The sequence below is a fragment of the Physeter macrocephalus genome, chromosome 8, assembly GCF_002837175.3.
Source record: "Physeter macrocephalus isolate SW-GA chromosome 8, ASM283717v5, whole genome shotgun sequence".
Classification (NCBI taxonomy): Eukaryota; Metazoa; Chordata; class Mammalia; order Artiodactyla; family Physeteridae; genus Physeter; species Physeter macrocephalus.
The window spans coordinates 76331149-76346278 of NC_041221.1; the positions used below are offsets into that span (position 1 = coordinate 76331149).

General features: G+C 35.9%; 1 protein-coding gene across 1 annotated transcript in view; it reads right to left on the reverse strand.

The window, feature by feature from the left end:
* The window catches only part of ANKRD31 (ankyrin repeat domain 31), a 145477-nt gene that overhangs the window by 47690 nt on the left and 82657 nt on the right, over nt 1-15130 (reverse strand). The window contains exons 18-20 of the mRNA XM_055086362.1: nt 12093-12255; nt 9873-9982; nt 5638-5725 (exon numbers count right to left, since the gene is read on the reverse strand). Coding sequence (XP_054942337.1) covers nt 5638-5725; nt 9873-9982; nt 12093-12255 — 361 coding nt within the window. The remainder of the gene's footprint in view (nt 1-5637; nt 5726-9872; nt 9983-12092; nt 12256-15130) is intronic.

Below are 15130 nucleotides of genomic sequence, written 5' to 3' on the forward strand. Positions count from 1 at the left end.
AGGAAATTCCCTAGGTGGAAAAGAAAAGGCCCCAACTAGAAATGATGAATGGAATAGCTCACCAGTAAAGGCAAACATATAGTAAAGGTAGGAAATCATCCACAGGCAGATATGATATCAAAACCAGCAATCGTGAGAAGAGGAGAGTACAAATTCAGGATACTGGAAATGCATTTGAAATTTAAAAAAAACAGCATTTAAAACAATCTTGTATATATATATATATATATATAAACTGCTATATTAAAACCTCATGGTAACCGCAAACCAAAAATCTACAACAGATACACACACACAAAAGAAAAAGGAATCCAAACACAACACTAAAGTTAATCATCAAATCACAAGAGAAGAGAACAAAAGAGTAAGGAAGGAAAAAAGACCTAGAAAACCAAATCTGAAACAATTAACAAAATGGCAATAGGAACATACATGTTGATAATTATCTTAAATGAAAACGGATTAAATGGCCCAACCAAAAGACATAAACTGGCTGAATGGATACAAAAACAAGACCCATATATATGCTGTCCACAAGAGACCCATTTCAGATCTAGGGACATACAGATTGAAAGTGAGGGGATGAAAAAAGGTATTCCATGCAAACGGAAATCAAACAAAAGCTGGAGTAGCAATACTCATATTAGACAAAATAGACTTTAAAATAAAGACTGTCACAAGAGACAAAAAAGGACACTACATAATGATCAAGGGATCAATCCAAGAAGATGTAACAATTGTAAATATATATGTACCCAACATAGGAGCACCTCAATATATAAGGCAAATACTAACAGCCATAAAAGGAGCAACTGACAAAAACACAATAATAGTGGGGGACTTTAACACTCCACTTTCATCAATGAACAGATCATCCAGACAGAAAATCAGTAAGAAAACACAGGCCTTAGATGACACATTAGACCAGATGGACTTAATTGATATTTATGGAGCATTCCATCCAAAAGCAGCAGAATACGCATTCTTCTCAAGGGCACATGGAACATTCTCCAGGATTGATCACATGCTGGGCTACAAAGTGAGCCTTGGTAAACTTAAGAAAATGGAAATCCTATCAAGCATCTTTTCTGACCACAACACTATGAGATTAGAAATCAACTACAAGAAAAGAACTGTAAAAAACACGAACATGTGGAAGCTAAACAATATACTACTAAACAACCAATGGATCACTGAAGAAATCAAAGAGGAAATAAAAAAATACCTAGAGACAAATGAAAACAAAAGCACGATGATCCAAAACCTATGGGACACAGCAAAAGCAGTTCTAAGAGGGAAGTTTATAGCAATACAATCTTACCTCAGGAAACAAGAAAAATCTCAAATAAACAACCTAAGCTTACACCTAAAGCAACCAGGGAAAGAACAAACAAAACTCAAAGTTAGTAGAAGGAAAGAAATCATAAAGATCTGAGCAGAAATAAATGAAATAGAGATGAAGAAAACAATAGAAAAGATCAATGAAACTAAAAAGTTCTTTAAAAAGATAAACAAAACTGATAAACCTTTAGCTGGACTGATCAAGAAAAAAAGGGAGAGGGCTCAAATCAATAAAATTAGAAATATAAAAGGAGAAGTTACGATGGACACCCCAGAGAAACAAAGGATCAAAAAAGACTATTACAATAAACTATATGCCAATAAAATGGACAACCTAGAAGAAATGGACAAATTCTTAGAAAGGTACAATCTCCCAAGACTGAACCAGGCAGAAATAGAAAATACGAACAGACCAATCACAAGTACTGAAATTGAAATTGTGATTTAAAAGTTCCCAACAAACAGAAGTCCAGGACCAGATGGCTTCACAGGCAAATTCTATCAAACATTTAGAGAAGAGTAAACACCCACCCTTCGGAAACTATTCCAAAAAACTGCAGAGGAATGAACACTCCCAAACTCATTCTGTGAGGACACTATCACCCTGATACCAAAACCAGACAAAGATACAACAAAAAGAAAGAAAATTACTAGCCAATATCACTGATGAACATAGATGTAAAAATCCTCAACAAAATACTAGCAAATTGAATCCAACAATACATTAAAAGGATCATACACCATGATCAAATGAGATTTATCCCAGGGACGCAAGGATTTTAAAATAACCACAAATCAGTCAGTGTGATACCACACCACATCAACAAATTGAAGAATAAAAACCATATGAATATCTCAGCAGATGCAGAAAAAAGCTGGACAAAATTCAACACCCATTTATGATAAAAACTCTCCAGAAAGTGGGCAGAGAGGGAACATTCCTCAACATAATAAAGGCCATATACGACAAACCTACAGCTAGCATCATACTCAATGGGGAAAAGCTGAAAGCATTTCCTCTAAGATCGGGAACAAGACAAGGATGTCCACTCTCATCACTTTTATTCAACATAGTATTGGAAGTCCTAGCCACAGCAATCAAAGAAGAAAAAGAAATAAAAGGAATCCAAATTGGAAAAGAAGAAGTAAAACTGTCACCGTCTGCAGATAACATGATACTATACAACATTTCTATACACTAACAATGAAAGATCAGAAAGAGAAATTACAGAAACAATCCCATTTACCATCACATCAAAAAGAATAAAATACCTAGGAATAAACCTACCTAAGGAGGCAAAAGACCTGTACTCTGAAAACTGTAAGATGCTGATGAAAGAAATCAAATATGACACAAACAAACGGAAAGATATACCATGTTCTTGGACTGTAAGAATCAGTATTGTTAAAATGACTATACAACCCAAGGCAATCTACAGATTCAATGAAATCCCTATCAAATTACCAATGGCATTTTTCACAGAACTAGAAAATTGGAGACACAAAAGACCCCGAATTGTCAAAGTGACCTTGAGAAAGAAAAATGGAGCTGGAAGAATCAGGCTCCCAGAGTTCAGACTATACTACAAAGCTACGGTCATCAAAACAGTATGGTACTGGTACAAAAACAGAAATATAGATCAATGGAAAAAGACAGAAAGCCCAGAAATAAACCCATTTTCCTATGGTCAATTAATCTAAGACAAAGGAGGCAAGACTATACAGTGGAGAAAAGACAGTCTCTTCAATAAATTGTTCTGGGAAAACTGGACAGCTACATGTAAAAAAATTAAATTAAAACATTCTTTAACACCATAAAGATAAAATAACTCAAAATGGATTAAAGACCTAAATGTAAGACTCGATACTATAAAACTCTTAGAGGAAAACACAGGCAGAACACTCTTTGATATAAATCGCAGCATTTTCTTTTTAGATCCATCTCCTAGAGTAATGGAAATAAAAACAAAAATAAACAAATGGGACCTAATTAAATTCAAAAGCTTCTGCACACTAAAGGAAACCATAAACAAAACAAAAACTCACAGAATGGGAGAAGATATTTGCAAACGATGTGACCGAAAAGGGATTAATCTTCAAAATTTACAAACAGCTCATGAGGCTCTATATCAAAAAATAACCCAATCAAAAAACGGGCAGAATAACTAAATAAAAAGAACATTTCTCCGAAGGATATATACAGATGGCCAAGAGGCACATGAAAAGAGATGGTCAATATTGTTAATTATTAGAGAAATGCAAATCACATCTACAATGAGACATAACCTCACATCAGTCAGAATAGCCATCACCAGAAAGTGTACAAACAATAAATGCTGGAGAGGGTGTGGAGAAAAGAGAACCCTCCTACACTGTTGGTGGGAATGTAAACTTGTGCAGCCACTAAGGAGAACAGTACTGAGGTTCCTTAAAAAACTAAAAATAGAGCTACCATATGATCCAGCAATCCCACTCCTGGGCATATATCTGGAGAAAACCATGGTTCAAAGGGATACATGCAACCCAATATTCACTGCAGTGCTGTGTACAATAGCCAAGACATGGCAGCAACCTAAATGTCTGACAAATGAATGATAAAGAAGATGTCGTACATGTATACAATGGAATATTACTCAGCCATTAAAAAGAATGAAATAATGCTGCCATTTGCAGCAACGTGGATGGACCTGGAGATTATCATACTAAGTGAAGTAAGTTAGACAGAGAAAGACAAATATCATATGATATTGCTTATATGCGGAATCTAAAAAAAATGATACAAATGAACTTATTTACAATACAGAAAAAGACTCACATACTTAGAGAACAAACTTATGGTTACCAGTGGGACAGGGTGGGGGAGAGGGATACACTGGGAGTTTGGGATTGACATATACACACTGCTATATTTCAAACAGATAACCAACAAGGACCTACTTACTGTATAGCACAGGGAACTCTGCTCAATATTCTGTAATAACCTAAATGGGAAAGGAACTTGAAAAAGAATAGATATGTGTATATGTATAACTGAATCACTATGCTATACATCTGAAACTAACACAACATTGTTAATCAACTATGCTCCAATATGAAATAAAAATTTAAAAAATAATAAAGTAGCATATGGGAGAAAAATTAAATATAGACCATCCATTGTTTAATTAATACTATCTAATACATTATTTCTCACACATCTAATACATTATTTCTGGTAATGCCTTAAATGTTTGAAATTTTGTGAGTTTCAACGCTAAAATTTAGATATGTTTTAGTAAATTAATGCCCCCAAAAAAGAAGAAAAAAGGTTATAAATCAAGGATCTTCCCAAGGTGCCTGATTTTATCTCAAAGGGTACTTTTATCTTATGAGCAGAATATGGGAAGTTTCATGCAGGATAAAAGAAGCAAACAAACAAGTCTTCAAATAAATCCTACTCAGGACAAATAATAATTTGGCTTATGGCTTAGCAATTATTATCAAATTGCAACACGACAAACATGGAATGTATAGTCAAGTCACAAACGATTCAGAACTGGTTCCCTCTGACATGAAGTTTTTCTAGTGCATTTGAAGATGTGTAATTATATTTTTAAAAATTCTTCCTAGCATAACCATTTTATAAAGAGAAACTTGCCCTAAATACTTCTATGAGAAGATACTTAGTCTACTAACTTAGAATTAACTTTGAGGATTTATTATCACTTTTAAAAATGATTTCATTTTATATCATTTTACTTTGGTTTCAAAGGATATCATACTCCTGCAAAGAGTGAAGTCCAAAATTAAGGTACTGACAGTACTGTACTCCCTCTGAAGGCTCTAGGGGAGGAAACTTTCTTGCCTCTTCTAGTCTCTGGTGGCTCCAGGAATTTCTTGGCTTGTGGTTGCATCACTCCAGTCTCTGCCTCCATCTTCACATGGCCTTCTCCTTCTCTCTGTGTCTCTCTATTGTGTGTCTCTTATATGGACACTTGCCATTGGATTTAGAGACCATTTGGAAAATCCAAGATAAATCTCATTTCAAGGTCCCTAATTATATCTGTAAAGACTCTCCCTCCTGCAAAAAGTCACATTCACAGATTCTGGGGCTTAGAATGTGGACATATTTTCAGGGGAGGGCAACTTCAACTCCACTGCACTCCTATTCTGAATTCTACCAAAAGTTAATTTGGCCTGTTCTTGAACTTTATAAAAATGGAATCATACTTATACCCCACCCCCCCAAAAAGAACATGAGATAGCAATACCTTTGATGATTGAAATAATCAGACTTGAGTATGAGTATATATTTACCTGCATCTTCAGGGGTTCTTATTTCAAACGCTAATAAATTTTCTTGTTTTTCTTCTAAATCTTGTAGAATGGCACTGATGGTCTGATGCTATCAGATAAAATATTAAAAACCTCATTACAAGAAGGTAGATGTTTTTCTCTGATATGCAGTTGACAAATGCACAGTAAAAGTGCTAAAGAAAGTGCCCCTAAAAATGCTCATTTCCCTTTATGTTCCAAATGTACTCAGGCTTTGTTTAAACTTAATTGTATATATATTGCATATTTGGGGAAAAATTAAACTTAAATATATCTTGATTTATGTAGCAGATCTGCTCCAGGAAAACAGAATGTAAGAGTAGCAAGCATACAAAGAATCACAATTTCTCAATGACTTCTGTTACAGGCATAGGAGAAAAAGAACAACTCAGCACATAATATTTAAAGACCATATATATGCAACAAGTTCACTTTAAGGCTTTATGACTATCATTGCACACTACTGAAATTTCACAGTCTTACAAATACAAAACACTCTCAAAAACTCACAAAGGGGATTTAAAACCACCTCTTTATATACTTGTCAGTATTAATATTCCTGACTCAAATGCCTTCTATGTATTCTGCCCAGAACTTTCTCTTTCTTATGAGAGATGGAATTGTGGAGTGGACTCTGGAACTGGACTGCCTGGGTTTGAATTCCGGCTTCATCTCTTCCTAGCTGGTGACTACAGCAAGTTAATTATTCTCTCCTTGTCTGAACTGAGGAACACATATAAAATGTTTAGGACAGAGTCAGCACAAAGTAAAAGCTCAATAAATACTGCTTATTATTATTATATTAAACCAATCTCACACACAAAACCCCTGACTAATCTAATCCATACTGATTTCTCCTTTCTCAGAATTACTTAAGAATTTTAGTGCTACAGAAATTAGCATTAACATGAATAATGTCTTATATATTATATTTCCTCCATCAAAACAATGAGATCTTGTAGGCAGGAGCATGGCTTTCATATTTGTACAGGTTTCCACACTGCTGGATATACAGTTGTTGCTCAATAAATGACAACTGATGGACTGACTCGTACCATGTATCCTTTAACATATTCTCAAAACACATTCATTTTTAAAAGATGTATGTCCTCAGAGGCTTGTGAAGTACGTTGCTCTAAAGTTTTACTTTGGTGCCCACAAGGGATATGGAAAATGCACATAATAAAACCATCCAGTTATGTGGAAAAGCAAACTAAAGGTCTAAATCTGTGACCAGACTAAGCCTGTACCTACAGGTTGGGATAAAGAAAACATCTTTTGGTGCTGACTTCCCCTTTTGTTTTGTCTCATATTGTAGATGCACTCAGTCTTGTCCACCATGGGCCATAACTTTTCACTCCATACCAGCTCCACATTTTACCATGGAGGGCCCAGTAAAACTTTTCCTCCAAGATCCCCCTTCTTAGTCCTTCATTACTATTTGTTTATCTTGCCAAAAAAAAAAACAACACCAAAAAACAAAAAAAAAACCACTCCTAACCTAGGATCTGTCTTTGGAATAAGCAACTTATAGACAGTTTACAGGCTACTTACTGTAAAGCTTCACTATGATTTTATTCCAGATTTACAACTTTTACTATGGCAGGATCATCTTTGCCTCTGACATCTCTTTTACAATTTTGAATATTAAAACACTGTGGTTAAGAGCACAGGCTCTGGAGTCAGATTGCCTGGAGTTTAATTCTGCCATTGCTACTTAATAGAAATGTAATTCTGGATTGTTACTTACCCTCTCTTACTTTAGCTTCCTTATCTGTAACGAGGAAGGTAATGATACTAATAGAAACTACCTAGAAGAATTATTATAAGAACTAAATGAGTTAATATAAAGCACTTAGAGGAGAGCTTACCATATAATAAATACTCAGTGAATGCAAACTATTATCATTATTATTTTTTATTACTTCTGTACTAATTCTATATGGAGGTAGAGAAGGGGGCTGCCTACACATGCTGTGATCTGAAGGTGTTAGAGGGTAGCACCAAACTTAAATCATCTCATTTCCTTTGCACCTGGCCATAGAGTCGCCCCCCCATCCTCAATTTGGTTTGGAAATTTCAACATTCAAAACCAATTTTACATTTACAAAAGACAAACCCTTGATGATTTTAATGTCTGCATATTTAAGGTTTTTTTTCTTTTTTTTTAAGTTGGTTTTCATTAAACTCCTATATCTCCACTATATTCCACTGTGGCTCAGCATCTAAAATGATATACATTATTCCTGAAGCAAATACCCATACAGTTAATAACAATAGGGTGATTTTTCCATAATGTTTTAATCTTTACATGAAAATATGCCTTAAAGATACTAATGGTCAATATGGTGAACTGAGCTGATACAGAAGGACTCCAGTCTACTCCAAACAGTTGGAAAAACACATTAGACAAAATATAATAAACTTTAACCACCTGTCCCCAGCTAAGATTGGAAAAAGAAAGAGAAATAAAATGAAGCTAGTAGCAGCCCATGAGGGATCTGGAACAAACATAGATATTAGGGATTAGGGTCCTACAAAGGAACAGAAGATAAGGCCTCAGGGCCACATGAAGAAGGAGTTAGAATGGAATCCCCTCATAAAGCTAGTGACCTTAAGTGGGTGTCCTTTAGCTTAAATAAGGATTAGAGAAAAAAAAAATAAGGATTAGAAAAATTCTACTTGTCACCCACCCAAGGCTTTGGGTAGAAAATCGGAGATCAAAGGCTACTGCCCAGAATATAGTGCAGAGAGTTAAAGAGATGGAAAATATGAAAAAGACATATGGAGACTGGTCTAACAGCCATCTAAATATGAGTTCCAAAAAAGGAGATACTGAGAATGGGAGAGAGGTAATATTCAAAGATATAAGGGCTGAGAGTTTCCAAAATACAAATGAGAAATGTGTATTCCGATTAAAGGAGCATGTCTAGTCCTTAGAATAATTAATTAAAAACACATCCACATTTAGACATAACCTAGTGAAACTGCAGAATATAAAAGAAAAATCTTAAAAACTGTAAGCTTAAAAGAATTATCTACAAGGGAATGACAAGTAGATTGACAATTAACTTTTTATTCATTACAAGAGATACCAGGAACAATGTAAAATGTTTTTTAAATGCTGAGGCAAATACAATTTAGTTTGAATACCATTAAAAATATTTAAGGTATAAAATAGTTGATTAATCATAGTTTAGGTTCAATGAATAATATTTTCCCCTCTACACTAACAAAAAATATGTAAGGGAAATCTAATCAACATACATAATCTTATTCAAAATAATATTTCATTGAGGATGCTACTTTGCTTAAGAAGTTAGTGTCTAGTAAGCTGTATGTTTTAATCAAACTAAGAATATCAGGCTTCCCTGGTGGCGCAGTGGTTGAGAATCCGCCTGCCGATGCAGGGGACATGGGTTCGTGCACCGGTCCGGGAAGATCCCACATGCCCCGGAGCAGCTGGGCCCGTGAGACATGGCCACTGAGCCTGTTTTTTTTTTTTTCAAAAATATACGTTTACATGAGGGATTTCACATATAGCAAACACTATCACTATAAAACATGTGGGATCCACGTTGGTTAAACCAGGTTTTTTTTCTCTTTTCTGTCTGGGTTCCAGGGTCTCTTCTACCTAGTATGTATCCTAGATACTTTTTGGAAGCGGGTGGGTGAAGACACACTATGACAGTGGCACTGTCTGTCAGATAAGAAGTAGCCAAAAAACCCAATCTAGGTGTAAAGGATAGCAGCTAAACTATAATTCTGTGTTCAATGCAGATAATGGAGAGTTAACTATATACCATATTTTCTTGGTTCATTCTGTTCAATTATGCTGTATTATTTTCTTATGACAAAAAAACATTTTCAACCTGTATGTCCTTAAAATGGAAAGAGTGCTGCCAACAGCCAATGGCTGGCTGGCCCAAAGAATGACATTTTCAGGGCTTGCCTGGTGGCCAAGTGGTTGAGAGTCTGCCTGCCGATGCAGGGGACGCGGGTTCGTGCCCCGGTCCGGGAAGATCCCACATGCCACAGAGCGGCTGGGCCCGTGAGCCATGGCTGCTGAGCCTGCGCGTCTGGAGCCTGTGCTCCGCAACGGGAGAGGCCACAACAGTGAGAGGCCCGCGTACTGCAAAAAAAAAAAAAAAAAAAGAAAAGAAAAAAAGAATGACATTTTCTAGGCTGAAGAACAAAAGGATTTCAACTTCACTCACCATGGCAAGGTTTTCTTTTGTTTGTTCTTGGTGTGAAATAGAACTTGTATCAACAGTTTTGCAGTCATCACACTGTTTATGTCTTTTTCCCCGGATAGCAGGAATTTTTACTTTAAAACATAAAATTAGAAAATATAATAATGTGTAAAAATTTAGCATCATTTTATCAATTGTAATGGTGACAGGAATGGGAAGGTTAAATTAAGTCTATAATTACTATGACATCTTAATGTTGGTCAGCACCTCATTATTTATTATCAATTGAGTAACTACAGCTAACATTTGCTGAATACTTATCACATCCTGGACATCGAACTCTTTTCCTGAATCATCTTATTTAATCTTCATATGAGCCCATAAGGTAGGTAATTAATTACATCTATTTTACAGAAGAGGAACGTGAAGCTTAGAGGGATTCAAGAAGTTGCCTAAAGTCACATAGCTAGTACTGAAACCAGATCTGACTTCAAGTCCATGCTCTTAAATACTATGACTATAATTCATTGTCTCTGTAAAATTCTCTCTGAACCTTCTCCCATTTTGGATCCTCTTTCTCCATATATGGGTACCCTACACCCCTCATTCTGTTGGGGAACCTGATGAAGGAAAGGTATATACAAGAAACAACAGAAAAGTGGGAATAGATATAGCACTTTATAACAAGAGTGCCCAATAACTCCAAATATGGCTGTGAAGAGGGAAAGAGACATGCCTGGGGCTCTAAGAAAGTCCCTGACCCTATGGACTTAGCATATGGTAGCAGGCAAAGAAAAGAAGATTTGTGTGTCAGTCTCTTGACTTTGCCCTACATGTGATCTAGCTCACTAGTAAAATAGGACACAATGATTATCCTTGCCTCTCACCAATCATATCAGTAATAATGATTCCTCCCCTGAAAACAAACAGTTGGTAAGGACTGTGGTAGGCTGGGGGAAAAGTGAGTCACGGGGGTTCTCTTGCCAATATTCTCCCTCATAGGACAGATAAGTTCCCGGCTTTCTTCTTCTATAAGTCAAGGCTCAAGCATGAAGGAAAAGGAAGAACAATTGTCTCTCCTCAACACTCCCAAAATTGTGTTTAACTGCCTGTTTTCTGGTTTATCTCCTCACAAGACTGGAAGCTCTTCTTGAGCAAGTGCCTGGTTTGTATAGCAGGTGCTCAACAAATGTATGTTTTCTCAATTAGTGTTCACTAAATGCTTCTTTCTTTTTTTTTTTTTTTAACATATCCATCACCTGACATTATTAGTGTGTGTGTGTGTGTGTGTGTGTTGGTGAGAACATTTAAGATTTACTCTCTTGGCAAATTTTAAGTATACAATTTATTATTATAAACTATAATCATCATCTTACATATTAGCTCCCCAGAACTAATTCATCTTATAAGTCAAAGTCTGTATTCTTTGACCAACATTTCCCCATCTCCCCCCCATCACCCCCTCCTCCAAGCCCTTGGCAACCACCATTCAACTACCTACCTGGTTCTTTAATCTTGACTTTTTTTAGGTTCCACATATAAGTGACACCATAAAGAGTTTGCCTTTCTGTGTCTTTCTATGCTTATTTCACTTAGCATAACATCCTCCAGGTTCACCCATGTTGCCACAAATGGCAGGATTAAATGCTTATTTCTTATAGATAACTCATTATATTATTTAATTGCAAACTACTGATAAAAATGGTTCACAAAATTTTACCTGACTATATATTCCCTTGAAATATTCTTTCCATTGTAATATATTACACATACACTCACATACATATATAAGCATAATATATTTGCTTAACAAATTCATATTCTAGCATTAGAAAGTTTGCCTTGAAAAGTTGGCATCATTACAAATTTTGAAGTAATGGAATCTGTTTCAAAGACTTTAGTATAATGTCATTCTTTTCCAGCCCCACTACAAGTAAACCAATCTGCATAGTTTCAGTAACATCTCTATCTCAGATCCAATGTTACGAGAGATTAATGTTTGTTTAATGAATGATATGTGTTTTGTTTCAACATATAATTCCAATACAACAGGACCATATAATCTATAAATTAAACCGTTTGGAAATGCTGTTTCTAAAAATAAATGATTCTTTTCAAGAGTTTAATAAACATACAAAACATTTATCCCTAGTTATGAAACAATTTACACAAATCTTAAGATTTTCTTTTTCTAAGCAGAGGTACACACCCTTATAAAATAGCAAGCACCACTGACATACGTACCAGTGACTACAGCATTACTCTCATCTCTATTGTCAGTCTCAATAGCACCATAAGATTTTAGCAGCTCTTTCATGTTTTTATCATCTGCTTCATCCAAAGCAGTCTTCTGCTTTTGATCCTTTTGATTAGGGTTTGCTCCATGTTGTAGTAGAATCTCAGCTGCCTAAAAGGTATTTTTCCAAAGTTATCTCTACAGACACCTAAGATCAATAATTCCTGCTTTCATTACAAGACACCACTATCAAGTATTAAAAGTTATCAAAAAAAAGTTTTCAGGGGCTTCCCTGGTGGCTCAGTGGTTGAGAATCTGCCTGCCAATGCAGGCGACACGGGTTCGAGCCCTGGTCTAGGGAAGATCCCACATGCCGCGGAGCAACTAGGCCTGTGAGCCACAACTACTGAGACTGCGCGTCTGGAGCCTGTGCTCCGCAACAAGAGAGGCCGCGACAGTGAGAGGCCCGCGCACCGTGATGAAGAGTGGCCCCCGCTTGCCACAACTAGAGAAAGCCCTCGCACAGCAAGGAAGACCCAACACAGCCAAAAATAAATAAATAAATATTTTTAAAAAGTTTTCAAACTCTGATCAAGAAAATCTTGATTAAATTTGATATGACAACTGTAAACTGCTCCACTGATTTGGCCTGATCTGTCCTCACAGAAGAACCAAACACGATGACATGAAAGTACCAGCTATGCTGCCTTCATTGCTGAAGAGGCCGACTTTGGTAGACTGATGTGCAAAAGGATTTACTCTATCTCTTTAACACAGCTCTTTGTCCTCCCCTAAGCTGCTGGAAAATAGGGTGGAGAAGGGAGCAGGGATCATTTCAGGATTATATTAAATTATACACTGTACTATAAATTGCCATCAGACATAGTTGAATAAAGTTTCATTTGAACTATATTTCAGGTATGTTACTTGTTTAGGAGGTTTTATAAGCTAGCCTGGGAACCTAATGTCCATTCTAATATTTGCTATGCAAATATGTTTCCCAAATAGATGACATATTCACAGAATGTTAATAAGATTAAAATGAAACAGAAATAATCTACTCCAACCCTACCTTTTAAAGAAGAGAAAACTGAGGTCAAAGATAAATGTTTTGACATTTGGGGGACAAAAGTTTCTAATATAAATAATGCTTCCCTGAATAACTCAAATAACTCAAATTTGTGTTTAAAAAATTTGAATAACTCAAAGTTGTGCATTAGAAGTAAGTTTATAATTCATCCAAGTTAAAGATTGTCACTAATTAGTTGACAGTATAAGTCAACTAGTAAAAAACAATCACAACAATCAGTGATTCCATCTGCACAAGGCAAATGACTCAAACCACTGAAAAACCTTTTGTTTAGGAAAAATGGTTGGTATTTTTTTAAAGTAAAGATATGCATATGTACTAGTAGCTTTTCTCTTTCAACTTGTGTCCAGGTATGGAAAAGCAGAAAAACTTAGGAGCAAATGGGCCAGTAGAAATAATAAGGATAGCTCCTTATTTGTTCTATCAGCCCAGAGTTAGCCCAGCCTAAAGGAAAATATATTTGTTTTAAAGTCAAGCATACAAAACTCACTACTGCTACTTACTAGCTATGTCCTTGGGCAAGTTATTTACCATCTGAACCTCATTTCTCTCACCTATGATATGAGGCTTAAATGTGAACCCGTGTAAAGTATTTGGCACATGGTGGGGCTTAAGGAAAACACTCCCCTATTTAGCCCTGTGTAATCTCCAGCCTGCTGGCTCTTTGCCTAATCTCATGTAGTTTCCTTACGCACATTTGTAGATCAGCCAAGGAATTGAGGGGATTCCCCTTTAAATCTCTGGAGAATTCTCTCTGTGTAGATATGTTCTGTCTGGTATTTTGCCCCATAAATTTTAGCTGTTGGAGTTTTAAACTCCAAACAACCTTCTCAACTCATTGAGATCATAAGGCTATTTGCTTTCTTCCTCCCTAGGCTTCTGCCTGAAAACTCCTCCTAGTCCATGAGGTGGGGCAATCATACGGTTCGTCTCATTTGTTTCCATCCTCTCAGGGATCACTGCCCTCTGCTGCATGTTGTCTAATGTCTCAAAACTGTTATTTCATATATTTTGCTCACTTTTCTAGTTTTTAAGGTGGGAAGAAATATCTTATCCCTGCTATCCCATCTTGTACAAAAGTGGGTACCCATTCCCACCCACATTTTATCTTTTAAAAAAATCTTTTCCTCTTATTCTTCTTTTCCTTATCTTTTTATTCTCCACATTTTACAATGTAGAATACATGACCATCTTGGAAGATAACTTAAAGAAATTAAGATTTTTTTTTAATTGAAAGTTGAAAAAGAAAATAAGATGTTGAATAACTTTGCATGTAGTCATGCCAGAGAGAAAATTAGGAATTAAATATACAGGGTGTTATAGAATTGATACTTAGTAGGTCTACAGTACCATATATTTACCTTTCTTGCTCCCCCTTATTAATCTTTCTAGATCATCTATGCATATCCTACCTCAAAATAAAGAAATAGGGACAAAAGGGGAGAAAGTGAGTCAGAAATAAAATGAGTCAATGATAGAAGAACTGTCACATGGAGGGAAAGTTAATGAAGATACGAAGAAAGATGCTGGCAATAAATCAGTATCAAAGGAATTGATATTTAAAATATCATTAAAAATACTACCTCCTTCTTTTTAAATAGAATATTTCTCCTTAAAGTAAAGGCAACAGAGATGTGGAAGGTTATTCCAAAAGCAAACTTTGTCTTTATCACCACTTAGGTAAAAGAATGTCAGTAATTCTCTAGATCAAGCAATAGCAAACTATGGCCCATGGGACAAATCCAGTCTGCTGCCTGACTTTTTAAATTAAGTTTTATTGGCACACTGTCAAACCCACTAATTTACATGTTGTCTAGGGTTGCTTTTGCACTAGAACAGCAGTTGAGTAGTTGCAATAGAGACTGTGTGGCCCGGAAAACCTAAACTGTTGATTATTTAGCCCTCTGTAGGAAATATTTACCAATCCTTGCTCTAGACCAGAGCTGTTCAACAGAG